This window comes from Oncorhynchus clarkii, chromosome 2, assembly GCF_045791955.1.
Source record: "Oncorhynchus clarkii lewisi isolate Uvic-CL-2024 chromosome 2, UVic_Ocla_1.0, whole genome shotgun sequence".
NCBI lineage: Eukaryota > Metazoa > Chordata > Actinopteri > Salmoniformes > Salmonidae > Oncorhynchus > Oncorhynchus clarkii.
The window spans coordinates 28,582,230-28,607,941 of record NC_092148.1 but is presented as its reverse complement, the minus strand read 5'-3'; the positions used below and the strand labels follow the sequence as shown (position 1 = coordinate 28,607,941).

General features: G+C 42.4%; 1 protein-coding gene across 1 annotated transcript; it reads right to left on the bottom strand.

The window, feature by feature from the left end:
- Nucleotides 1-12,845: 12,845 nt before the first annotated feature.
- LOC139377144 (sialic acid-binding Ig-like lectin 5) lies at nt 12,846-25,470 on the bottom strand. The gene is made up of 7 exons (XM_071120162.1): nt 25,383-25,470; nt 15,893-16,213; nt 15,391-15,648; nt 15,004-15,288; nt 14,697-14,817; nt 14,429-14,504; nt 12,846-14,039 (listed from the first exon to the last, which is right to left on the bottom strand). Exons 1-7 carry the CDS (start codon nt 25,468-25,470, stop codon nt 13,638-13,640), a joined length of 1,551 nt encoding a protein of 516 aa, XP_070976263.1. The 3' UTR covers nt 12,846-13,637.
- Between the last annotated feature and the right edge of the window lie 242 nt (nt 25,471-25,712).

The following is a 25,712-nucleotide window of genomic DNA, read 5'->3' as shown; positions in this document are numbered from 1 at the left end:
CAAGACTCTTCCTAGAGGGAGAAGGGCCTTGGTTAGGGAGGTGATCAAGAACCAGATGGTCACTGAGACAGAGCTCCAGAGTTCCTCTGTGGAGATGGGAGAACCTTCCAAAAGGACAACCATCTCTGCAGCACTCCAACAATCAGGTCTTTATGGTAGAGTGGCCAGACGTTTGCCTCAGTAAAAGGCAGGCACATGACAGCCCGCTTGGAGTTTGCCAAAAGGCACCTAAAGGACTCTCACAACATGAGAAACAAGATTATCTGGTCTGATGAAACCAAGATTGAACTCTTTGGCCTGAATGTCAAGCGTCATGCCTGGAGGAAACCTTGCACTATCCCTACGGTGAAGCATGGTGGTGGCAGCATCATGCGGTGTGGATATTTTTCAGTGGCATAGACTGGGAAACTAGTCATGATCGAGGGAAAGATGAACGAAGAAAAGTACAGAGATTCTTGATGAAAATCTGCTCCTGAGCGCTCAGGACCCCAGACTGGCGTGAAGATTCACCTTCCAACAGGACATCGACCCTAAGCACACAGCCAAGCCAACCCAAGTCTCTAAATGCCCTTCAGTGGTCCAGCCAGAGGCCGGATTTGAACCCGTTCGAAAACCTCTGGAGAGACCTGATAATAGCTGTGCAGTGACTCTCCCCATCCAGCCTGACAGAGCTTGAGAGCATCTGCAGAGAAGAGTGGGAGAAACTCCCCAAATTAGGTGTGCCAAGCTTGTAGAGTCATACCCAAGAAGACTTGAGGCTGTAATTGCTGCCAAATGTGCTTCAACAAAGTAGGGAGTAAAGGGTCAGAATACTTATGTTAATGTGATATTTCAGATTTTTATGTTTAATACATCTGCAAACGTTTCTAAAAACCTGTTTTGCTTTTTCATTATGGGGTATTGTCTGTAGATTGATGGGGAAAAACTATTTCAACCATATTAGAATAAGGCTGTAACGTCACAAAATGTGTAAAAAGTCAAGGGGTTTGAATACTTTCCGAATGCACTGCATATTCTTTGCAGAGCTGTTGTGAAAGAAGTGGTCAAGGAAGTGAGTTTGTGTTTATACTGGGCATTCTGCCCCTCCCACCCCCACCTAGCGTCCACCAATCATGTCAATGCGGAGCTATTTTGAGCCCTCCGTATTGTTACAAGATTGTGGCGGTGCATGGCTATGCGGTATGGAGCAACATTTGGCCTCTGCATGCCTCCGGGGGAGCCACAATTGCGTCACACCATCCATATGGCACCTCCGACCACATTTCCAGATAATGCATAAATTGTCTTTTAAAAGCGCTTCATGGTCAGAGTCTGCATTGGCCGTACAGCATTTACAGTGATATGGCCTCTGCAGAAGTCAGGGCGTTTATACTTCTTGCTCTTTGTGGAGCAGCACAGAGCTGTTGTGAAGGAAGTTGTCAAAGAAGTGAGTTTGTGTTTATACAGAACCTCGCACCCCCACCTACCGTCAGCCAATCATGTCAATGAGGAACTATGTGGCGCCCTCTGCATTGTTACAAAATGTGGGAGGCACGGTATGGAGCTCGATTTAGCCTCTGCATGTCTCAGGGGTTCCGTAATTGCGCCACACTCTCCATATGAAGCCGACCACATTTTCGGATCAAGCATAAATTGGCTTTTAGAAAGCAATAGCTGCACCACTGGTGTTTAAAATGAAAAGGCACCTGAACCTGAAAAGGAAGCGCTTCGCGGTTACAATGTAGTGTAAGGTATCTGTATGCACCTGTAACGGTTGTCTTGGGAAGAAGGAGAGGACCAAAGTTTGGTAAGTGTTCATCTTATTTTAATGAAACTGAACACTTTCAAAAACAAAACAACAAAGTGAAAACCGAAACAGTTCTATCTGGTGCAGACACACAAAGACAATAGAAAACAGGCTACCTAAATATGGTTCTCAATCAGGGACAACGATTGACAGCTGCCTCTGATTGAGAACCATATCAGGCCAAACATAGAAATAGAAAATCATAGAAAAACTAACATAGACAACCCACCTAACTCACACCCTGACCATACTAAAACAAAAGACAAAACAAAGGAACTAAGGTCAGAACGTGACAGTACCTCCCCCAAAGGTGCGGACTCCGGCCGCAAAACCTAAACCTATAGGGGAGGGTCTGGGTGGGTGTCTGTCCGCGGTGGCGGCTCTGGCGCGGGACGTGGACCCCACTCCACCATAGTCCTTCTCCGCCTCTCTACCCGCCTCCGTGGCCTCTTTAATGAGGCAACCCTTGCCGCCGACCTCGGACTGAGGACCCAAGCCACGGGTCCAAATGGATGGGAGATTCCGGCAGCCCCGGACAGGCAGGAGACTCCGGCAGCGCCGGACAGGCGGGAGACTCCGGCAGCGCCGGACGGGCGGCTCTGGTGGCTCAGGACAGACGGGCGGCTCTGGCGGCTCAGGACAGACGGGAGGCTCTGGTGGCTCAGGACAGACGGGAGGCTCTGGCGGCTCAGGACAGACGGGAGGCTCTGGCGGCTCAGGACAGACGGGAGGCTCTGGCGGCTCAGGACAGGCGGGAGGCTCTGGCGGCTCAGGACAGACGGGAGGCTCTGGCGGCTCAGGACAGACGGGAGGCTCTGGCGGCTCAGGACAGACGGGAGGCTCTGGCGGCTCAGGACAGGCGGGAGGCTCTGGCGGCTCAGGACAGGCGGGAGGCTCTGGTGGCGCTGGAGAGGCGGGAGCACCTGTAGGGAGGAGAAGGAGAGACAGCCTGGTGCGGGGGGCTGCCACCGGAGGGCTGGTGCGTGGAGGTGGCACCGGATAGACCGGACCGTGAAGGCGCACTGGAGCTCTTGAGCACCGAGCCTGCCCAACCTTACCTGGTTGAAAGCTCCCCGTAGCCAGGCCAGTGCGGCGAGGTGGAATAGCCCGCACTGGGCTGTGCTGGCGAACCGGGGACACCATGCGTAAGGCTGGTGCCATGTACCCCGGCCCGAGGAGACACACTGGAGACCAGATGTGTAGAGCCGGCTTCATGGCTCCTGGCTCGATGCCCACTCTAGCCCGGCCGATACGGGGAGCTGGAATGTACCGCACCGGGCTATGCACACGCACCGGGGACACCGTGCGCCTCACGGCATAACACGGTGCCTGTCCGGTCCCTCTCTCTCCACGGTAAGCACACTCTCCGTGTGCCTCCCCCCCCAAGACATTTTTGGGGCTGCCTCTCGGGCTTCCTTGCCAGCCGTGTTCCCACAAAGCGCTGGCTCCCTTTAGCTGCTGCCTCCACTCTCCTGGCTGCCTCCACCTGTTCCCATGGGAGGCGATCCCTTCCAGCCAGGATCTCCTCCCATGTGTAGCAACCCTTGCCGTCCAGAATGTCCTCCCATGTCCATTCCTCCTTATAGTGCTGCTCCTGCTGCTGCTGCCTGTTACCACACTGCTTGGTCCTTTTTTGGTGGGTGGTTCTGTAACAGTTGTCTTGGGAAGAAGGAGAGGACCGATGCGCAGCGTGGTAAGTGTTCATCTTATTTTAATGAAACTGAACACTTTCAAAAACAAAACAACAAAGTGAAAACCGAAACAGTTCTATCTGGTGCAGACACACAAAGACTGAAAATAACCACCCACAAAACACAATAGAAAACAGGCTACCTAAATATGGTTCTCAATCAGGGACAACGATTGACAGCTGCCTCTGATTGAGAACCATATCAGGCCAAACATAGAAATAGAAAATCATAGAAAAACTAACATAGACAACCCACCCAACTCACACCCTGACCATACTAAAACAAAAGACAAAACAAAGGAACTAAGGTCAGAACGTGACAGCGCCTATCAAGTCTATGTTCCTAGCTCAACAGTACAGTAGTAAACTCAACATAAAAATAAACGTCCTCTCACTGTCAACTGCGTTCATTTTCAGCAAACGTAACATATGTAAATATTTGTATGAACTTAACAAGATTCAACAACTGAGACATAAACTGAACAATTTCCACAGACATGAAATGGAATAATGTATCCCTGAACAAAGGGGGGTTCAAAATCAAAAGTAACAGTCAGTATCTGGTGTGGCCACCAGCTGCATTAAGTACTGCAGTGCATCTCATGGACCAGATTTGCCAGTTATTGCTGTGAGATGTTACCCCACTCTTCCACCAAGGCACCTGCAAGTTCCCGGACCTTTCTGCGGGGAATGGCCCTAGCCCTCACCCCCCGATCCAACAGGTCCCAGAAGTGCTCAATGGGATTGAGATCCGGGCTCTTCGCTGGCCGTGTCAGAACACTGACATTCCTGTCTTACAGGAAATCATGCACAGAGTGAGCAGTATGGCTGGTGGCATTGTTATGCTGGAGGGTCATGTCAGGATGAGGCTGCAGGAAGGGTATCACATGAGGGAGGAGGATGTCTTCTCTGTAACGCACAGCGTTGAGATTTCTTGCAATGACAACAAGCTCAGTCCGATGATGCTGTGACACACCGCCCCAGACCATGACAGACCCTCCACCTCCAAATCGATCCCGCTCCAGAGTACAGGCCTCGGTGTAACGCTCATTCCTTCGACAATAAACACGCATTCGACCATCACCTCTGGTGAGACAAAACCACGACTCGTCAGTGAAAATCACTTTTTGCCAGTCCTGTCTGGTCCAGCGACGGTGGGTTTGTGCCCATAGGTGACGGTGATATCTGGTGAGGACCTGCCTTACAACAGGCCTACAAGGCCTCAGTCCGGCCTCTCTCAGCCTATTGCGGACAGTCTGAGCACTGATGGAGTGATTGTGCGTTCCTGGTGTAACTCGGGCAGTTGTTGTTGCCATCCTGTACCTGTCCCACAGGTGTGATGTTCAGATGTATCGATCCTGTGCAGGTGTTTTTACACGTGGTCTGCCACTGCGAGGATGATCAGCTGCTCATCCTGTCTCCCTGTAGCGTTGTCTTAGGCGTCTCACAGTTTGGACATTGCAATTTATTGCCTTGGCCACATCTGCAGTTCTCATGCCTCCTTGCAGCATGCCTAAGGCACGTTCACGCAGATGAGCAGGGACCCTGGGCATCTTTCTTTTGGTGTTTTTCAGAGTTAGTAGAAAGGCCTCTTTAGTGTCCTAAGTTTTCATAACTGTGACCTTAATTGCCTACCGTCTGTAAGCTGTTAGTGTCTTAACAACCGTTCCACAGTTGCATGTTCATTAATTGTTTGTGGGTGATTGACCAAGCATTTGAAAGCAATGTTTAAACACTTTACAATGAAGATCTGTGAAGTTATTTGGATTTTTAAGAATTATTTTAAAAAGACAGGATCCTGAAAAAGGGAAGTTTTTTGTTTGTTGCTGGGTTAATACTGTATACTGTATTCTCTACATGTACAATCATTCATTTTTTCCCGTGGACCTTCAGACGAGTCTTGTGAGGCCTGTGGGCATCAATGAGCAAATCAACCGACATGTGCATGTGTGTGAGAGGCTCATCTTTCCATAGACGGGTCATGATCTTTTTTTTTTACAGGCCTAACCGCGGGGCCGCAGACATCGACTCAAGGGGTAACCCCTTAGAGCAAGGCATGGTCTCATAAACCTTTCTAAGTATCCGTGGGGTCCACCACCAGGACCACATGTACTTCACTGAAGCTGCGTTTCACTCTCTCACTTTTGTCTTTCCTGCAAGAGTTTGTTCTTTCCTGCATCTCTTCCAAAATAAGTCTGCCATGCACTGGACTTCCTTCCATAATGCATAGCTCTGTAATGCCTTTTAGTCTTTGGATTTAATGCTAGACATGCTAAAAGCCTTCTCCATGTATGCATTGGCAATCTTGTGTTCATTCCTGAAGTTCTCCGTCAATAAGCCCTATGCGGAGCCATGTGTTGGCAGCTCCTAACTAGCTCTCGAGCCTGCCCTCTGGTGGATTTTTAGAGGAAATGCATTTTGTCTTGGCTAGTTTGGGCTCTACCCTCTATACCATATTCAAATGACTGAATGAAAGACCTGTACTGTAAAATGTCACCATCATGTCTCTGGGTGGCAGAAAGGAATGATGTTGCTATTTGACTAACATAGCAGTAACTTAATTCTGTCTATGGAGAATGGTGACGAGAGGGTTTTCTTCTATGTTTTCCTGTGAAATGTCCTTAGCACCGTCCTGTGAATTGGAGAGTCTTACCTGTTCTCCCGTTGGCCCTCTATGCGAGTCGGTCAGCACAGAGTGTCTGCCTGGGCCCTGTCCTGTATACTGTAAGTCTGCAGACTTGGGTTAGAGTCTTGTGCAGCAGTGTGCTCTCCATGAGCTGCTGTCCGAATCACATTGTGTCCTGACTGTGCTGATTTAGCTGAAACACGGTGAGCCTGGGCTGATTGAATGTCATTGTACTCAATAAATTTGGGTTCTGCTTTTGGGTACGCACACTTGGTGCATGTCTGGCAGCAGTGCTCTTCCTCCCTGTGTGAAATTCAAGGTCTGACAGCCTGCATCTCTGCCATTTCCTCAAAGTAGTCATTCACGCCATCTATTGTTGTCGACTTGGCATTTCTTTCCCTGCAGATGTCTAGACGATGAGCTTTGCTGAGGCAGCTGCTTTTTCAGTTTGCAGCTCAAGTCTCCTTTCTTTTTTCTCAGTTCCATCTTTTGTCAGTTTCATTGCTCCTTGTCCTCTTGATGGTGTTTGAACTTGAGAGCAGCAGCCTTTGTTAACAATGCTGCTGTTTCAGCCTCGGATACAGGCTGAGGATGTGGAGGATACACGTGAGCGTACACTCCCCGTAGACCTGCGGCTGGAGGTTTGGGACACGCTGTCAGTAGCTTTACCATCCTCTTTCTCACCAGTGCAGTCATCATGTTTCTCTGGTGCTAGGGGCCGCACCCTGAAACCGTAATAAATGCCTTTAATATGCTCCCCCTTGGGTTCATATCAATTTAACAATAAAAAATGTAAAAATCCTCCTCAGATATCATGTCGTTATAGGAATCATTCAAATATTTGAAAACGTTCAACATTTCGTTGAACTGGACGGAGCATGTTTTCTTTAACAACTTAACAACTTTAACAACTAACAACTTCTTTAACAACTTCCATTTCTTTCAATGCACGCTAAATGTAGCCGTCACCTTACAATATATCCATCAGTAGCGATTTTAGCATGTAAATCTTGGTGGGGCAAAATAAAATCATGTGGGATGGATGCCAGCAAAGCCACCACAAAACAGAACACAAAACAATACATTAATTGCACTATAACGGTGACAAACGATGCCCACAAACTATTTGGGCCTACGTAAAGCTGCCCCAACAACGGCAGTCCCAACAGCAGTCTCAACAGCAGTCCCAACACCTTACCACTGCTATACCTGGCTTTCAATGGAGCCTTGTTTGGCAGCGAAACAGTTCATTCAGCCTCATTTACTACGCTAAAAAAAACATGCCCACAAACTATTTGGGCCTACATAAAGCTGCCCCAACAACGGCAGTCCCAACAGCAGTCCCAACAGCAGTCCCAACACCTTACCACTGCTATACCTGGCTTTCAATGGAGCCTTGTTTGGCAGCTAAACAGTTCATTCAGCCTCATTTACTACGCTAAAAAAAACATAGCTGATATGGCTGACTTGCTTCAACAAATGTGGTTTCTACTGACAATTGAGATGTACAAACTATGGCATAAGGGGACGACAAGCAGATAAGAGGCAATCCTTAATTTCGATTATGACATTAATGAGTGACGGACGCGCTCAATATACGACTAATTATTGAATTTGCGATTTCTAACTCGCTGTGAGCACCGATACGTTTTATCTATAATTTCTCTTCATTATTTCTCTTCATATGACAAGTATTAAAAAAGATTTGTCAGTAGATTGTCAACTTGATTCATTATGATGACTGCTAGCTCAGACTTTGAAAGTAAGATGTTGACATGATCAGTCCAATCAAAGCTACTCTACGTATAACGTGATTTGACGTCATTTTATCTGTGGCCAATGACCTTGAGCCTTCTTGGAAGGGGAATTGTAATGTAACTCTATGGCAGGACCCAAAGGGCTGACATTTTGGATGTCTATCCTTACTAAAGGACTTAAACTATGCTATGACGTACTGTTCCCATGAGTGACAGAACACTGAGCCAATCACAGCGCAATGCTCCTATTTTCTGCTGGTTCGCACTACCACCCCAGAAAGCACTGAGCTAGGCTGAACACCTGCATTTTGGAGCTGCCTTTCTCAAGAAAACAAAAAAGAGACCATGTGTGTATGCAGCTTTATTAACTGAATGATATATATATGTATATCTTTTAAATTGTTTGTAAACTGATATGTGACACGTATTAATACCAAATTTACATACAAAGGCAAGCCACCAAAATATATTTATTTACAGTGGGGAGAACAAGTATTTGATACACTGCCGATTTTGCAGGTTTTCCTACTTACAAAGCATGTAGAGGTCTGTAATTTTTATCATAGGTACACTTCAACTGTGAGAGACGGAATCTAAAACAAAAATCCAGAAAATCACATTGTATGATTTTTAAGTTGATGGAGTATAGGTCACGGTGGTGGGTTTGGAATGGTCCAGTTGGTGAGGAAGCATATGGCAGAGTGGTACAGTAACAGTGGTGACCCATCATCCAGGGCAGGTGGGCACCACACTTTAAGGTATATATATAAAAAAAAAAATATATATATATATATATATATATATATATATATATATATGTGCATATATATAAAAACTTTTTTGGGGGGAGGGGTACCTGCCTGTTTTACTTGTTATTTTGGCTGAGTTTTCTGTCATGATTGGCTGAGTTTTCTGTCACTCATGGGACAGTATGTCATCCCAAAATCTAAGGTTAGAGCTCAAAGATTTTTGCATAGAGTTATATTAGAAGTGCCCATCCAAGATGGCTCAAGGTCATTGGCAACAGATAGAATGACATCAAATCCCGCTATATCTAGCTTCGATTGGACTAATCATATCAACATCTTACTTTCAAAGTCTTAGCTAGCAGTCATCATCCGTTGTCATCAAGTCAACAATCTACTGGCAAATCCTTTTTTAATCCTTGTCATATGAAGATAAATAATGACGAGAAATTACAGATAAAACGTATCGGTGCTCATCGGCCATTGTACATAAAGATTACACAACAAGTTGGAAATCGCAAATTCAACAATGAGTCGTTTGGAAGGAATCAGTGGCTAACTGCAAGCGTTGCAAAGAAACCACTAACGTTAGCCTGCTGTGTTTTTTTTTCAAGGTCCCACCATAAATCCAGAGAATGCCAGACTTTGATGACAAGGTTTGATGACAACATTTGCCCACAAAGGACCGCTGCGCCACCTTCACAAGGTGAGTCCAACAATGTCTGGTATGCTGCTGCATAAATTATGCAATATATAAGGGAGAAATGTATACTGAGCTAAGAAAGTAATACTAAGTGTAGGTTGTGTAGTAAGCTGCTGGTAGCCAATCAGTGGCGGTTCTGGGGGGGGGGGACAGTAATTAACAATAATTTTGAACCCCCTTGTGGCCCCCCTAAATGTGGAGTGTGAAATCATTTTTACATAACTAATTTTTGCTATCGTTCTATTCTTACATCCGTTATTAGACACTGATGATTATGAACATGGTCTTTTGCCTGCTAATACCTGCAACGCAGTGAAGAAGAAAGGTGACAACAATAACGTCTAATGTAACTGGCCTCTCTAACAGTACCAATGGCCCCAGCTTGGCCCCCTTGTTGAAATGGTCTAGAACCGCCACTGTAGCCCATGTGCCTCACCCTAATAATTTGGTATATTTTCACCAACGCGATATTGTAAACACATTGTTCATGTCACGTTCTGACCTTTATTTCCTTTGTTTTGTATTTATTTAGTATGGTCAGGGCGTGAGTTGGGTGGGCAGTCTATGTTTGTTTTTCTATGATTTGGAGAGTTGTATGTTTCGGCCTAGTATGGTTCTCAATCAGAGGCAGGTGTCATTAGTTGTCTCTGATTGAGAATCATACTTAGGTAGCCTGGGTTGCACTGTTTGTTTGTGGGTGATTGTCTATGTTAGTGGCTTGTGTCAGCACAGGTCTCATTTGTAGCTTCACGGTCGTTATTTGTTTTTGTATTCAGTGTTCAGTGCTTTCTTTTATTAAATAGTCATCATGAACACATACCACGCCGCATTTTGGTCCTCTGATCCTTCTCGCCTCTCCTCTTCAGATGAAGAGGAGGACGACCGTGACAGTTCGTGGCCGATGTGTGCTTGTTTGAAAACTTTTTTTGTACAGCTTTGACAGTGCTACTGATACTAGTAGTGGCGCTTGGCTTGCACATGCAAATTCAGCACACGCAACATTCTATAATAGAATTGTGTTATTTGACGTGTCAAATTAAAAGCTTATTTAACATTTCAAATAGTGTTATATGACGTGTATATTTTTTGACACGCAAAGACCCAAACGGCGCTCAATGTGCCTCACCCTAACAATTTGGTCTATTTCCACCTCTTAATTTCACCTAATTTGTTTTAGAGAAATGTAATCATTGAATATTGTTAGAGCTTTCATTGTCTTTTTATATGCCCCATTTATTTATCCTATGATTCTGACTTGGTGTACAGGGAGAACACTGTGAGAACGGCCCATGGTCTGAATTTTGTCGCTGTACATTTCAAAAGTGCTGAACAAATAGTTATATTGACTACATCTGTCGTCGCTCGCTCATTAATGTCTTAATCGAAATTACAGATAGCCTCTTATCCGCTTGTCGTCCCCTTATGCCATAGTTTGTACATCTCAATTGTCAGTAGAAACCAGATTTGTTTAAGCAAGTCAGCCATATCAGCTATGTTTTTTTAAGGTAGTAACTGAGGCTGAATGAATTGTTTCGCTGCCAGACAAGGCTCCATTTAAAGCATGTTTAGCAGTGATAAGGTGTTGGGACTCTGCTGTTGGGACTGCAGTTGGGACAACTTTATGTAGGCCCTAACAGTTTGTGGGTGCCGTTTGTCACCGTTATAGTGCAATTAATGTTTTGTTTAGTGTTGTGTTGTGGCTTTGAAGGCATGCATCCCACATTATTATTTTTTGCCTCACCAAGATTTACATGCTAAAATTGCCACGGTACAGTAGGTACAGCGCATCCATTTAGCTGTTGACAGTTTAAGGGGCCAGCTTGCAGAAAACATCCCCATAGTCCATAACCGCTCCTGTTTCTAGGAGACAAAGGGCTGTGATTCGTGTTAGTTTATGGTTCAATCAGGTTTGTACAATGCTGTTTGTACTTACACATCAGTTACAACAGTGGAAGCTGGAAATGCTGTTGAGATGTTGAGCACACAAACTCACCAGCACTTTCTCTTGTCACAATAGAGATTGTGAGAGTGTCCAGTCCAGATTTATTCTGTTCCAAAGCTGTTGACCTGTTCTTACTCCAGGTGATAGATGGTGGTGGTGGGTAGCTGTCAACACTGCAGGTCAGATTCAGGGTATCACCCTCTCTCACTGTGTTACTACCAGAGATCTTGGGTTCCTTCACAATTAGAAAACAAAGTGCATATGCAGGTAATCATGTCCATGAAATAGGGTCCACGTCGTGTTGCCCTGGCAACCGCTCCACGGACAAACAGAGCGAAGCCCTGGTCTTGGTGAGAATTCTCACACCCATGATGGCATCCACCATGCAGGCCACCAGGGGCACAGTAATGGCTCAGACCATGGTCTTCAAAGCATCCATCTTCTGGGTGACCAGGACAGGGGGGAGAGTGGGCAAGGCCAGGAGGAAGGTGTGGGCCCAGATCACTGGGAGGTCCCTGGGGAACTCAGTCGGGGTCTCAACTTACTTTTGAGAGTTAGAACAGTAGAATACACAATGTGCAATTTCGAAATTTGCTTGCGCATCAGCAGTTTTTCTCTTGTTATGTCAGTCACTGGCAGTCACTCAATTAGCCATGTCAGCCATTTATGTTGTTGTTGTTGATTGGTAAGTTAGTATAAACATGTTGTAATAATGGTTGATGGGGACCCATTGATCACTCGCACTCAGATATCATATTAAAAACCGCAAACATTTATCTTCACCCTATGGCAAAATGGATAGAATTCTCTATGCCCCATGGCAAACATCTGTAGAATTGCAGGATATTAAATCTAAAACATGCATTTTTTTCTCTCCGCTGTCAAGAGGGGAGGCCTAAAATGTTGTGTTCGCAAGGTGGGGGAAACCACATTTTGCTTAGGGCCCCCAAAAGGATAGGGCCGGCTCTGACTACATGTGTGGGTATGGCTGTGGGTGTGCAGACCCGTGAGCCCTCCGTGATCAGTTCAGATGTATTGTGGCCTCCACCCCCATCAATGTTGCCCATCCCTGATTTATACCGTTGGTAGCCTATAATTACCGTTGAACGAATTTTGCGGAGATGGAAGGTTGGAAATAGCTAAAAAAAAATACACCATTTATACATTCTTTTAACAGATTTCTGAGAACAAACAACATAAAATACACAAAGCCATTAAGTGAGGTAGTGCCTCAATATAAAACAATACTGCAATAATACACAAAAATATTCTCATATACATACGGGTTCGCTGACAATGTCATGAAAACGATACATACGCTTCAATGGGGCAGAAGACCGCATGTTGTGGTGATTCTGGATGGCCAGATATCTAGCAACAATGACACAAAGCTTCCATCTGGGGAATAGTAGGTGGCTCGTTTCAGCTAGTTTTGCTTTATGCTAATATGGCAAGCATTTGCTAGCTAGCTAACCAACAACTGTAAAAATGTATTTGAGAGACAAGTTCTCATTGTGCAAATGTATTTATATTTTCAAAAAACATTGGAGATGAAATATAGTTAATATGTCGTCAACAATCGAAACCAACCCGTCTGTTTTACCCCATAGTTGTGCACTCGTCTGTTTGGTTGCCAAACAACCAATCCATCTATAGTACACAACTTTTAAGTACTTTTTAACTATTTAATTTGAGCTCTCTGGCTAGCCCAAAATGAGAATTCTTTATGGCATTTTGCCAAAATGTACTGCAGTATATCAGTATTCTACGTACAGAAATATATTGGTTACAACCACACATACTACATAAAATCCCCACCCATAAAAATAAATGAAATGAAAGAGGAGAAAAACAAGAAATGGTTTGACCTCTCGACTTATCCAAACCACGTCATTGTCAGTCCTCAAGCATTTCGCTACACTCGCATTAACATCTGCTAACCATGTTTATGTGTGACAAATACATTTGATTTCCTTATGGTGACATAACAGAATCGTAACAAAAAGTTAAATGACTCTTCCTTGAAAAACATTACAAAAACATTACCAAAACTTGCTTCTATGTACAACTAGAAAATATTCTTATTGAAAATGTACAACCACCAGATACATACAGTACCATCTGACACAGGGCTGTAAAATAAATCATTTACCAAAACTATTAACTACAGTAGTTTCAGTTATTAAACAACATCTCTGTATTATCATAAAACATTCAAACTTGTTTCAGCACATGAGGAAACAACACCAAAACTACAGTAGTTTCAGTTGAGCAAAAGTCCCAGTATCAACATAAAACATTCAATCTGGATTCAGAAAATGATATAGGAACACATGGCTATATAATACTGCATGCTATCCCCCATGTTTCTAGCGAAAATATGTGCGTCACTCTCCACCACCCATAATAGCCTTGACGTTGGAGTAAAGCGCTGTATCCTCATCTGTCTCTGCTGCTGGCTTACCATTCTCTTTCTCCTCATCCTTCCCCATCATCATCATCATCATTCCACTCCCCTCTCCTCCATTTTCATCCCCTTCGTTCTTCTTCTCTCGTTTAATTTTGGCGTACTCTGACTCTGCGGTGGTGGTCTTCTTCTCGGCCTCCTCAGGAGTCTTCTTCTTCAGCAGGGAGTAGTTGATACTGGCGTAGTCCACTTCATTTGGTTCTTCCCTTGTGTCAAATTTTCCCGTAGCTCCACTGGTCTGGGTCCCTCCGTTTTCTGCTCCTCCTCTCAGCTCCAACTGCAGAGGGTTCTGTTCGCCCCCCACAGCCTGTCCTGCATCCGTCTATGGAGTACATTACAGAAAGCACTGTGTTAGGAGTCTTTTGTTAGCTTGGTGGTCCCAGACAAGTTTATGCTGTATTATCAACTACAGAATGCACTGTGTGAGGAGTCTTTTGTTAGCTTGGTGGTCCCAGACCTGTTTATGCTGTATTATCAACTTCAGAAAGCCCTGTGTGAGGAGTCTTTTGTTAGCTTGGTGGTCCCAGACCTGTTTATGCTGTATTATCAACTACAGAAAGCACTGTGTTAGGAGTCTTTTGTTAGCTTGGTGGTCCCAGACCTGTTTATGCTGTATTATCAACTACAGAAAGCACTTTGATACTACTATTGGCATGTCAATGCCAACTGAATGTTGGTAAAGCTGAATAAAGAAAGAAACTGGTACGGCACCTGTTGGTCTTCACATGCCACCATCTCCAGGTTTATGAAAGGGGTTTTGGAATCCTTTGGGATCCTCTTCTTTTGTCTATGGAAAATATTAAAAATTATATTTCTCTATATTTTGGAGGGGTTCGCATGCAAGTCCATTACAATAAGGTGCAAGGCATTGGCGCTTTGACAGTATATCTGATACTCTTGATAGGAAATGTGAATTTCTAAAGACAATCATCAACGCTCATATAACACTAACTGTACTTCAGTAACAGAATGCATGTACCTTTTACATTTCCCTGTCAAACACAGGATGATACAACAGATGGTGGCTGAGAAGGCTGCACCAATCACAAATGCAGCAATCAGTTTTAGGTCCGACAGCATAGCTATAAGGTCTTCCTTATCTAAAAAGAGAACAAAGCATGTATGATTTTAGAAGTTGCTCACCATACTTCATATCCTCTGGAAGAAAAAAATTGCAATTTTCCTACTCTCAGCCTAAATGTACAGAACATTCTCAATATTGCAAACATTGGGTGGGATTGGGAAGCTGTGGCTCTCTAACCAAGTACCTTGACTTATATAATTACCTTCTTGCTTTTCTTGGCTCTTATTTTGGGTGACCTGCAACTTCTCTCTCACTACACCCACCACATTGCTGCTGACACACTCCACAGTGATGTTGTTGTAGTTTCCAACAAGCAGGCTGATGGTGCTGTTCACTGAGGAACCCAACACTGACGTTGTGTTCTCTGTGTTGAGCTCCAGCAGTGGCCACTCTATGAGGGGTAAGGGAACCCCCTGACTGACACACACACAGGTCATGACCTCTGCCTGGTCCACACACCCAGAGCCAGGAAGAATCACAGGAAGGTCTGGAGAAAGACAGTGAAAAGAGAGATATTAGTGATAGATTGATCCTATAAACATGGCAACATATTTCCAGATCATAAAATATGAAATGAGTTTGTACTTACACAGCACAGTGACAACGGTGGAAGCTGTCATTGTCCTGTTGTGGTGATGAACTGTACACACATACTCCCCAGCATGTTCTCTTGTCACATTGGAGATGGTGAGATTGGCATTTTCAGTGTAATTCTGAAGTGAGGGGCTTGTCCCATTCTTACTCCAAGTGATATCAGATGGAGGGTAACTGTCAACACTGCAGGTCAGTTCCAGGGTACCATCCTCCTTCACCATTTCATGTCCAGTTATTTGGGGGTCTTTCACATCTTTGAGTGCAAAGAGTCTCTAATTTTACACATTTATTTTTACACATACTCTAAATTCAAACTATATTGGTTGAGGGACTGATAACAATGGATCATGATTAAAAAGGGGAAAAGTCAAAGCCATGACGTAACTGGGTGTAGACTACATATTGTATAATTTGATTATTATGAAGGTTAATCCTAGGTTTCAAAGATTCTCCGGAATAAGGTCTTTCATGTAAAATGTAGGATAGATGGTACTCACATGACACATTTAAAGTTACTGTCTCTTCAATTGTATATGTTTTCTGGAAGGTTACTTGACACGAAACCATCATGCTGTGGTGCTCAGCTGAGGGGGTAAAGGTCAAAGTTGAGAAGTGGGTTGTTGTCACGTTGGTCAGGTCCTCTCTCCTCTGTGTGGTGGTGTTGTCTCGAAGCTCAGTGATGTTGTCTCCTGTCCCTCTCCATGTCCATGTTATTTTAGGAGGAGATCCAGAGCCGATTCCCGTGGCGGTGCAGGTCAGAGTCGCTGGTTCTCCCTCTGTCAGAGGAGGAGTCAACACTGAGGGCTTCTGGGTTAGAGCTGGAGACAGGAAATACAAACACAGAAGTGAGTTTTACATCTGTCTTCAAAACAGCAGTGACACATTATCATTAGTATATGTGGTAGCAGTAGTGGTATGGCAAATATCTCAATAGATGCTACATCATGAAAAATGTTACAAACAAGTGAAGTAGTATCGAAGTGCTTTCTGTATTACTAATGACTTTATTCATGTCCCTCCTTCAGGGCAGCCACAACTACCACCACCACCAACAGCATCACCCTGGGCCATCGCCTTCAGTCCAGCAAAGATAACAGGAGAGAAGGGACTATGTGCTGTAATTTCATGCACCTTCAATCATGCAGAGAACTTCAAACCTACTGCAGCAATATGGTTAAAATGTCCTAAAAATGGCAAATGTGATCAGGATGAAAATATAATTATCCACTCTGAAACTCCCTCTGAAGCTCAGGAGGGTTATAAACAGAGAGTGTCTCTACTGGAGACCGATCTGACAAAGAAGAACTGTAGTGTGATCATCAACGACATCAGAGAGAATGACACTGGAGAGTATCAATTCAGACTGCTAAGTGCATATACATACCCCAAGAAAGTGAAAATCACAGTGAAAGGTACTTCATTGCTATTATTACCAGTTACGGTGACAGACTATTACTGTAGTTCATTGTATACAGTTCACCACTTGCCAAGTTCCAGCTCAACATATATCTAAAAGAAAATGGACGTAGCAACTACAGATTTCCCTTTTAAGTCTATCAAAAGTGTGCAAGTTTGAGCATGTGTCCATTAGGCCTCTATGGATATTTTTATTAAATCAGCATGAATTAGATTGAGCAATAAAAGCCCACTTTTATTCCATAGGCTTGGATCCTCACTATTCAGCTTTTGCAAGAGCGCATTTTTCACTGGCTGTCCACTGGTTTCAAAAACAGCTTAAACTTCCTGAATTCAACCATTATATGTTTCCAATACACATTTAGATTTGTGAAAAGCCGTCCACAACAACCACAATCCGTGCGGGGCAAATAGCTGAATGAGAGAAGAGCAGTGTGATTCACGTCAATGCGCTATGTAGATATCGATAATAAGTCATATCCGTATCGCCGTAGACTACACCACTGCTGTCATCCTTACCTCCAAACGTTTATTCATGTTGGATAATCTTTGGATGCCGACAGCAGTCGCACCATTGGAAGACATAGCTTGGACTGTAACCTACAAAAGCCTATCACTGCTCTTTTCCCGCGATTCATCAAACACATTTGGTGTGTCATCATAGTGGTCTCTAACTTGTAGTCAGACTCGCGCATTTTCTCAATGCTGATTTGAATGTCATTGAGAAAGCAGAGCAGTGTGAACCATTTTTTTTTTGCAAACATCCTTTCTGAATTCAATCATCTTGATTTTCAAAAGTATCTGTAATCTGATTACAATAATCTTACTGGTAAAATGCACTTCCATCCCTTCCATGTAACGGATTACATATAATCCGTTACTCCCCAACCCTGCTCCTCCCCAACCCTGCTCCTCCCCAACCCTGCTCCTCCCATAACAGGACAAGATGTCGTTACTGGGAAAACTCCCATTCAAAGTCAGCACATGCATGGTGCTCTCCTACAGCTGATTATTATATTAACGCTCGTAGTGATAAAAGGGACCTTACTTGGGCATGTGGTTCTCTCTGTCAGAGAGAGAAGTAGAGCTGCCCAGATGAGGACGCACATCCTGCCTCTACTGCCTTGATGAATCAACCACAACACCAGGGTCTCTCTCCTCTTTCTCCTCTTTCTCTAATGGTCACTATCTCTGTACTGGTATGGAGCAGGAGACAAGTGTGAAATACAATATGAAATGGTGTTGTGATAATAATAACATATAGCAATACACATCGGATATTAATATTTCATTACACCTTTATGAGTGCTACAGTGGCATTCATAACAACCTTCTTAGCACTTTTATTCAACTAAGATGTATTTTTCTGTAATGCCTAGAGAGGATGTCATAGAAACATTCATGTTCAAGGTTCATATGAATGCCTTCTTCATAATGCATTACAAGCCCATTTATAACTCCTTATGAGTGACTCCTTATAATACAATATAATGCTCAACATAGGCGCTAATTAATAACTGCTCATAAATATATTTACCTGCATTCAGAAATCTTTATACCTAGGCTATATAAAGCCTTTTGAAGCAATATGTTCAAATGCCCTAAATGAATAATAGAATATTACCATTATATTACTTAGTCATAATCAAGTTTTAACAGTCATTCAATGTAACGAAACAAAACTCTATAATGGTTAAATAGCTTGTCTTTTGATCCATGCAGAAAAAAAATACTGAATCAGCACATTACCTCTCTCTGAGTGCTCTCTCCTCCTGTTGATCAGGAGCCCTGTGTGAGTCTCTGATGGGTGTGAACTGTCCCTTCATGTTCCCAGTCTGTTACTCCTCCCTCTAACCTGGTGCTGCAATCCAGGAAGTTCCTCTGTACTATATCGTCCAGCCATGCTTGTACTGTATGGACCATAATCAACACAAACCCATTAACCAACCCTTATAACCCCATCAATCCACAACCATCACCCAACCTTGGTTAACACTACAATCCCCTTGCCTTTTATATTCAGATGCAGTTTTATTTCACTGTAAGAAAGTTTCTATAAGATTTCTAAGATTGGCTGTTTGTAACATGCAGTGGTTTAAAGTACTGAAGTAAACATACTTGAAAGTACTACTTAAGTATTTTTTTGGGGGTATCTGTACTTCACTATTTCTATTTTTGACAGCTTTTACTTTTCCTCCACTACATTCCTAAAGAAAATGATATACTTTTTAATCCACACATTTTCCCTGACACCCAAAAGTACTTGTTACATTTTGAATGCTTCTTAGCAGGACAGGAAAATGGTCCAATTCACACATTTATCATCCCTACTGCCTTTGATCTGATGGACTCACTAAACACCAAATTATGAAAATATTTGCTATATTTCGTATTGGGTCACTAAAAAATGCAACTTTTACATTACTGTGTAGTTGACCAATAAAATGGTCTGACAGGGATGTGGACATACTCGGTATACATATCACGAAAGAAAGAAATTATCTCACTCCAATACATGTTTATAGAAAGTTAGCGAAAATAGATAAGATCTTGCTGCCATGGAAAGGAAAATACCTGTTTATGGGTGGAAAAATCACCCAGGTTAACTCTTTAGTCATATCACAGTTTACCTATTTGCTTATGGTTTGGCCTACACCTAGCAACCTGCAAAAAAGATTCCCTTTTATTTGGAATAGCAAGCCAGACAAAATTAAAAGAGACTATTTATATAATGAATATGAATTCGGGGGGGCAGAAATGATTAAATATTAAAGCATTAGACCTCTCACTAAAGGCATCAGTCATACAAAGGCTATACTTAAATCCGAACTGGTTCTCTAGCAAATTAGTAAGAATGTCTCACCCCATGTTCAAGAACGGCCTTTTTCCATTTATTCACAACCACTCACTTTCAGGTCATTTGAAAAAAAAAATATTATCCAAAATGTCATAATTTTTAAGAACAAGCCATAGAAAGTTGGTTGCAATTTCAGTTTAATCCACTAGAAAAGACTGAAGAAATAATACATCAAATATTGTAGTTAAACTCAAATATGCTAATATATGCCTTTATTTTTCAAAAAAAAAAAAAAAGTATAATCTTTGTCAATTGTATCATAAATAGGACTGGTGGAGTTATGTCACACATGCAGCTAACACAAATATATGGAAATATCTATCTCTACCCAAAATGACAACCAACTAATTGCAGCATTACCGCAAAAATGGAAGAGGCAAGTTGAAGAGGCTAATAGTAAGGAACTTGTCTGTCAGCCCTGCATTAAAGACTAAAATTGGATAAAGACAATTGTGATAAATAAAAATATATACGAGTTTCATTTAACGACCAAATAATTGACAGCTGTGCCATATAGATTACAAAATAGTTGGGAAGAGATTTCCGATGTACCGATTCCATGGCACATGGTTTATGAATTGACATGCAAAACGACGCCGGATTCAAAACTGAATTTTTCAATTTAAATTATTTTGCAAAATTCTTGCAACCAATAGAATGTTATATATATATATATATATATGGGGGATAAAACCTTACCAGCTCTGCAGATTTTGCTGAGAGGAGGCACAGTCATTAGATGTTTGTGTTTGGTACTGTCCATAGCTGGTTTTTGGTCACAGGTCAAGGAATGTCTGAAGAATTGCCACATTTACCTGGAGCTAATGCTGCAGATAGCACTACCGGGTGATCAATAATACAATAATACTAATAGCAAAAATGTTTATCTTTCATTTACAATCTGTAGAAACTATGAGAATAGAAAGGTTCAGAACATTTGTGAAGCATCACAGGACAGTTGAAAAAATATATGGCAAATAGAAATCCAATATGGATGGTGTTAAGAGATGGATGGGAGGGGTTGAATGGAGCTGAAGAGTGGGACTAATAAAAGCAAGATAACAAATGTAAAATATACTGTGTCTGTAACATGTATATAGGTTCAGAACTTTTGGCCAATAGAAATAGAGGAAGGCCAGGACTAAAGACAAACAAAATATTAATGTGTCCTTGAAATGTATATAGTATGTATAAGATGGAAGTGGAAGCCTAAGTGATGTTGTTCATTAGTTTAATCCAGTTTGGGAAGGGGTGGTAGGGTTTGTGGGAAAAAAATAAAGGAACAAATATTTAATTAAGATGTGTATATATGTATGTATGTGTGCTACTGACTCGGTACTACCTTTATTATCAACGTTAGAGGCTACTGGGTTGTATTCAATATATTTTTGTGATGGTTCTATACCACAATCTTTCAAGTATACAGACATATAAGACCCACTTATGAAGAGGGATGATTCTTTCACCGTTACATTATGTTGACTTAATAGCAAGAAGACATGGTAATAATGCAACTGATCACAGCCTGAAATGGAAGAAATTCGGTGGCAACAATGCCTGATACTTTATCAATAATATGTACACTGTCAGATGAATTTCAGTGTCAATTTGTGTAATTGTAATGGAAGTGCATCTAGTCATACATCAACATAATTGCACATTTCTCTAGAAACAATATCATTGTAAAAGCCATGATGCCTTCTTCATCTTCAACTCAGTTTCCCATTACATTTTTATTGTGTTTAACCAGACCGGTTAGTGTGTCTTCACAGAGTTTGACCAAAGCTTACAACACTCTTTGGCCCTATTTTAGTTCCTTTTCACACTTTGAGACTGTGCTAAAGTGCAAAGGCCTTGCTACATTTGTTAGTTGGGGTTTTACTTCTCCTAAATACTTACATGCCACTTGGAACACAAGTCACTTTAATAATGCCACTTGAATAATGTTTACATATCTTGCGTTTCTCATCTCATATGTATATACTTTATTCTATACTATCTACTACCTGTCTATGCCGTTCTGACATTGCTCATCCATGTATTTATATATTCTCAATTCCATTCCTTTACTTAGATTTGTGTGTATCAGGTATTTGTCATGAATTTGTTAGATATTTCGCTACACCCACAAAAACATCTGCTAAGCACGTGTGACAAATACAATTTGATTTGATTTGAAAGTCCATCATCAACATGCACCATACTACACACATTCACAAAGTTGGTCCCTAAACTAAAAGCCTTGTAGAGTTATTTTAGCCATTGTAAGTTATAGTCAAATTGATTGGAATTGAATTGAAATTGAGGGTAAAACTAAGTGGGTAAACAACTAAGTAAAACATACTCAACTGATGCATTTGGCACAGCTAATGTGATAAAACAAGGTTTGGTCTGCACAAATATAATCACATAAGCATTGTGGAAGCCTGCGCATTGGTTGTTTAAACTCTTTATTGTATCACAAAGATATCAGCTATCACAGCCATGGTGTCAAATGCGTTGTACATCAGTTGTACAACCTGAGTGTGTACAGGTCCAAAGATATCTATTCAGTCAGATATTAGTGACTATTAGTAAAGACCCACCAGCACCATAAATGGCTGAAAGTATGCTCTACCAATGACGTTTGGTTTGCTTTTTGTTGTTTTTGTAATACGTTGAGATGTACTAAAAATGGAGCTGTTAAGATGGAACGCAAGATCTGACCAATGTGAACCATATGCACAATTATTTAATTGAAATTTGAACTGCCCTCATGCATTAGTGCAAAGACTGAAAAAACAATTATACCAAGGGCCTGAATGTCAATGCAATATTTTAGGTTACTTTATGCTGACTTTAGCATCATCTACAACTGTGGCTAATTTTGTAGGGATAGGGTCTAGTTTCCTGAATTTCCGCCTGACTGTTGTGCCCAAAGTAAATTGCCTGTTACTCAGGCCCAGAAGCCTATAATTGATAGCATTGGATAGAAAACACTTTGAAGTTTCTAAAACTGTTAAAATAATGTCGGAGACTATAACAGAATTGATACAATTCCAACTGAAATTATTTTTTTTAGGTCCCAGGCTCTTATAATGGAAACCTATTCCTGTTCCAATGTAAATCTGTCTCCCAGATTGCAATTCCTATGGCTTCCACTAGATGTCAACAGTCTTTATTCAAGGATTCAGGCTTGTTTTTGAAAAACAAGCAAGAATTTGGAGTTTTGGTTAGGAGAGCACCGGTACAATATCAATCTTTTGGCGCGCTTTTTGGGATATAAAGAAGGATTTTATCTAACAAAATGACCATTCATGTTGTAGCTGGGACTCTTGGGATTGCAAACAGAGGAAGGTCTTCAAAAGTAAGTGATTTATTTAATCGCTATTTGTGATGTTATGAAGCCTGTGCTGGTTGAAATATATGTTGATGTGGGGTGCCGTCCTCAGACAATAGCATGGTATGCTTTTGCCAGAAAGCATATTGTAAATCGGACAAGCAGTTAGATTAACAAGAATTTAAGCTTTTAAATGATATAAGATACTTGTATGTTCATGAATGTTTAAAATTACGATTATTTATTTGAATTGCGCACCCACCAATTTCATGGAACATTGTCGGTTGGTGTCCCGCTAGCGGGACGCCTATCCCTAGTGTTGTACTGTGCAACAGTTTGTTGTCTCACCACAAAATTACGGAGTGAGAAGGGGGAACAAAATACAGATACTGATTCTCAACTCTGGCCTCTAGAGATATTTTTACATTTCTCGCAATTTGTAATGACAAACAGTAATTAGATACTGTATATCTGTGATCTGTAAATGTGCTCACAAGTATCAGAGAAGAAGATCTCCACTGAACAGAGATACCTAAGTGAGACAGGCAGAGAGCAGGTGCACAGTAGAGAGTGGTAAGTTGATTCGTAATCGATTATTCATCGATTTCACACTTCACAACCATTGAAGAAGATATTTTGTGGAAAGCGATCCCAGGTAAAGTGATCCTAGAAACAGCCACAGTGATCAGTGTTCGCTGATCTTTCAGCTCTGTTTACATACACACACACATACATTGTCTCAACGAGATACATTTTGGCCTGCTGTGCGAGTGCTACAGTTGTCACGCCCTGGCCATAGAGAGGTTTTTATTCTCTATTTTGGTTAGGCCAGGGTGTGACTAGGGTGGGCATTCTAGTTTCTTTATTTCTATGTTGGTGTGGTTCCCAATCAGAGGCAGCTGTTTATCGTTGTCTCTGATTGGGGATCATATATAAGTTGTCCTTTTTCATTTGGGTTTTGTGGGTAGTTGTTTTCTGTTTAGTGTCTGCACCTGACAGAACTGTTTCGTTTTGTTCAACTTTGTTATTTTGTTGCGGTGTTCAGTTTTATTAAAAATCATGAACGCCTACCACGCTGCACCTTGGTCTCCTTCTTCATCCGATGACAGCCGTGACAGAACTACCCACCACAAAAAGACCAAGCAGCATGGTCAGGAGGAATGGACATGGGAGGACATTTTGAATGGGAAAGGATCCTGGATGTGGGAAGAGATCCTGGCTGGGAGGGATCGTCTCCCATGGGAGCAGACGGAGGCAGCAAGGAGGAAGCAATTTTACAAGGGGTCACGGCTAGCATGGAAGCCCGTTTTGTTGCGGTGTTCAGTTTTATTAAAAATCATGAACACCTACCATGCTGCACCTTGGTCTCCTTCTTTATCCGACGACAGCCGTGACAACAGTGAAGTCATGTATGCCTGATTGATCCAAAAATTGATTCTAACCTATTGGTTCCCATTTAAGGATAAGTTAACACTTACCCTTAGCAAAACAGAGAAATCGTCCAAAAATACTAGTAATTGAATCATGGGCAACGGCATAAATAGAACATTCTGTGTTACCCCGGCATATTTCCACAAGAGCAAAACACAATGCAATCAGTGCGTATAATGCATAAAAACAAAATAAATCAGGCCACTTCTTGCACAAACAGAACCTTGTGTTCGAGGCTTGACAAACCTCTTAGAGTATCCATTTTCTCTCTTTATATAAAATCAAAGAAAAAGTCCTTTCTCATCATCATCAAAAGCCATTGAGTCACAGCACACATCACTATTGAACTATATGTTGGAACAGAATATGTGAGATGAAGATGACTGGCTTCAATTGGATGTGTATCAGGCCTGACGTTTGTTGAACACTGGTCAGTGGTGACAACCACTGGATCAGGAAGAGATAAGAGATCCTTCATTTCTTCCAGATCCAGGGTCAGAAATAGAGATATTTAAAAGTACAAAACACACCCCTTTCCCTGACACTTCAACTGGCAGCGGACACAGTGGAGAAGAACTATAATGGACAGATCAAGAACAGGAGCAGGTACAAGTTAGCCTGGTATCCAAACTGATTGCTCTGCGTTACACAGGAAAATAGTGGTGAGTGCAGCATTCAATCTGGTTTAACCAGGCTACCTATGAGTGTGATATAGGATGACATGCAGAAGGGGAGCCCCAGAAAATGTGTTACTGTGTCCCAAGCATGAGAGCAGGGCCAACAATTAATGGTGTAGAGATGGAAATAGCAACATTGAATCTAGATGATACAGTACAGTAACTAACGCATTGCACCTGTTGTGAGGGAATTGTTTGACTATGAACAATAGAGTAAGAGCCTGGAGACCGACAGCTGCTGATAATACAAAGATCTTTTTACATTGTCCACTGGGCCGTGTTCTGACCCTGCAAGTAGCTACCAGCAGTCCTGGGTGGCGAGATGTGACTGGGGCTCCTCCTGGTGGCCGGGGGGTTGACTAACGGAGACGTCATTTCAGATGATTCAGGGACAGGGGGAGATCAAATCAGATCAAATTTTAATAGTCACATGCGCCGAATACAACAGGTGTTGCAGTGAAATGCTTACTTACGAGCCCCTAAACAACAATGCAGTTAAGATAAATACGGATGACGGCAGCAACTACCCCGAGATCAATTCCAAATAAATCGCGATTCTTCCCTGCCGTCATCCCCCCTCCCTGAGGCCCCCCCAGAAACTGCAGGGCGGCGTAGTT

Excerpts from the sequence above, each read along its gene's own strand:
- LOC139377144 (XM_071120162.1), bottom strand. The coding sequence starts at position 25,470 with ATGACGTCTCCGTTAGTCAACCCCCCGGCCACCAGGAGGAGCCCCAGT. Across the intron at positions 15,649-15,892 it reads AGTAACTTTAAATGTGTCAT|ATGTGAAAGACCCCCAAATA; the intron begins GTGAGTACCATC and ends TTGCACTCAAAG. Across the intron at positions 14,818-15,003 it reads GAGCCAAGAAAAGCAAGAAG|ATAAGGAAGACCTTATAGCT; the intron begins GTAATTATATAA and ends TTCTCTTTTTAG.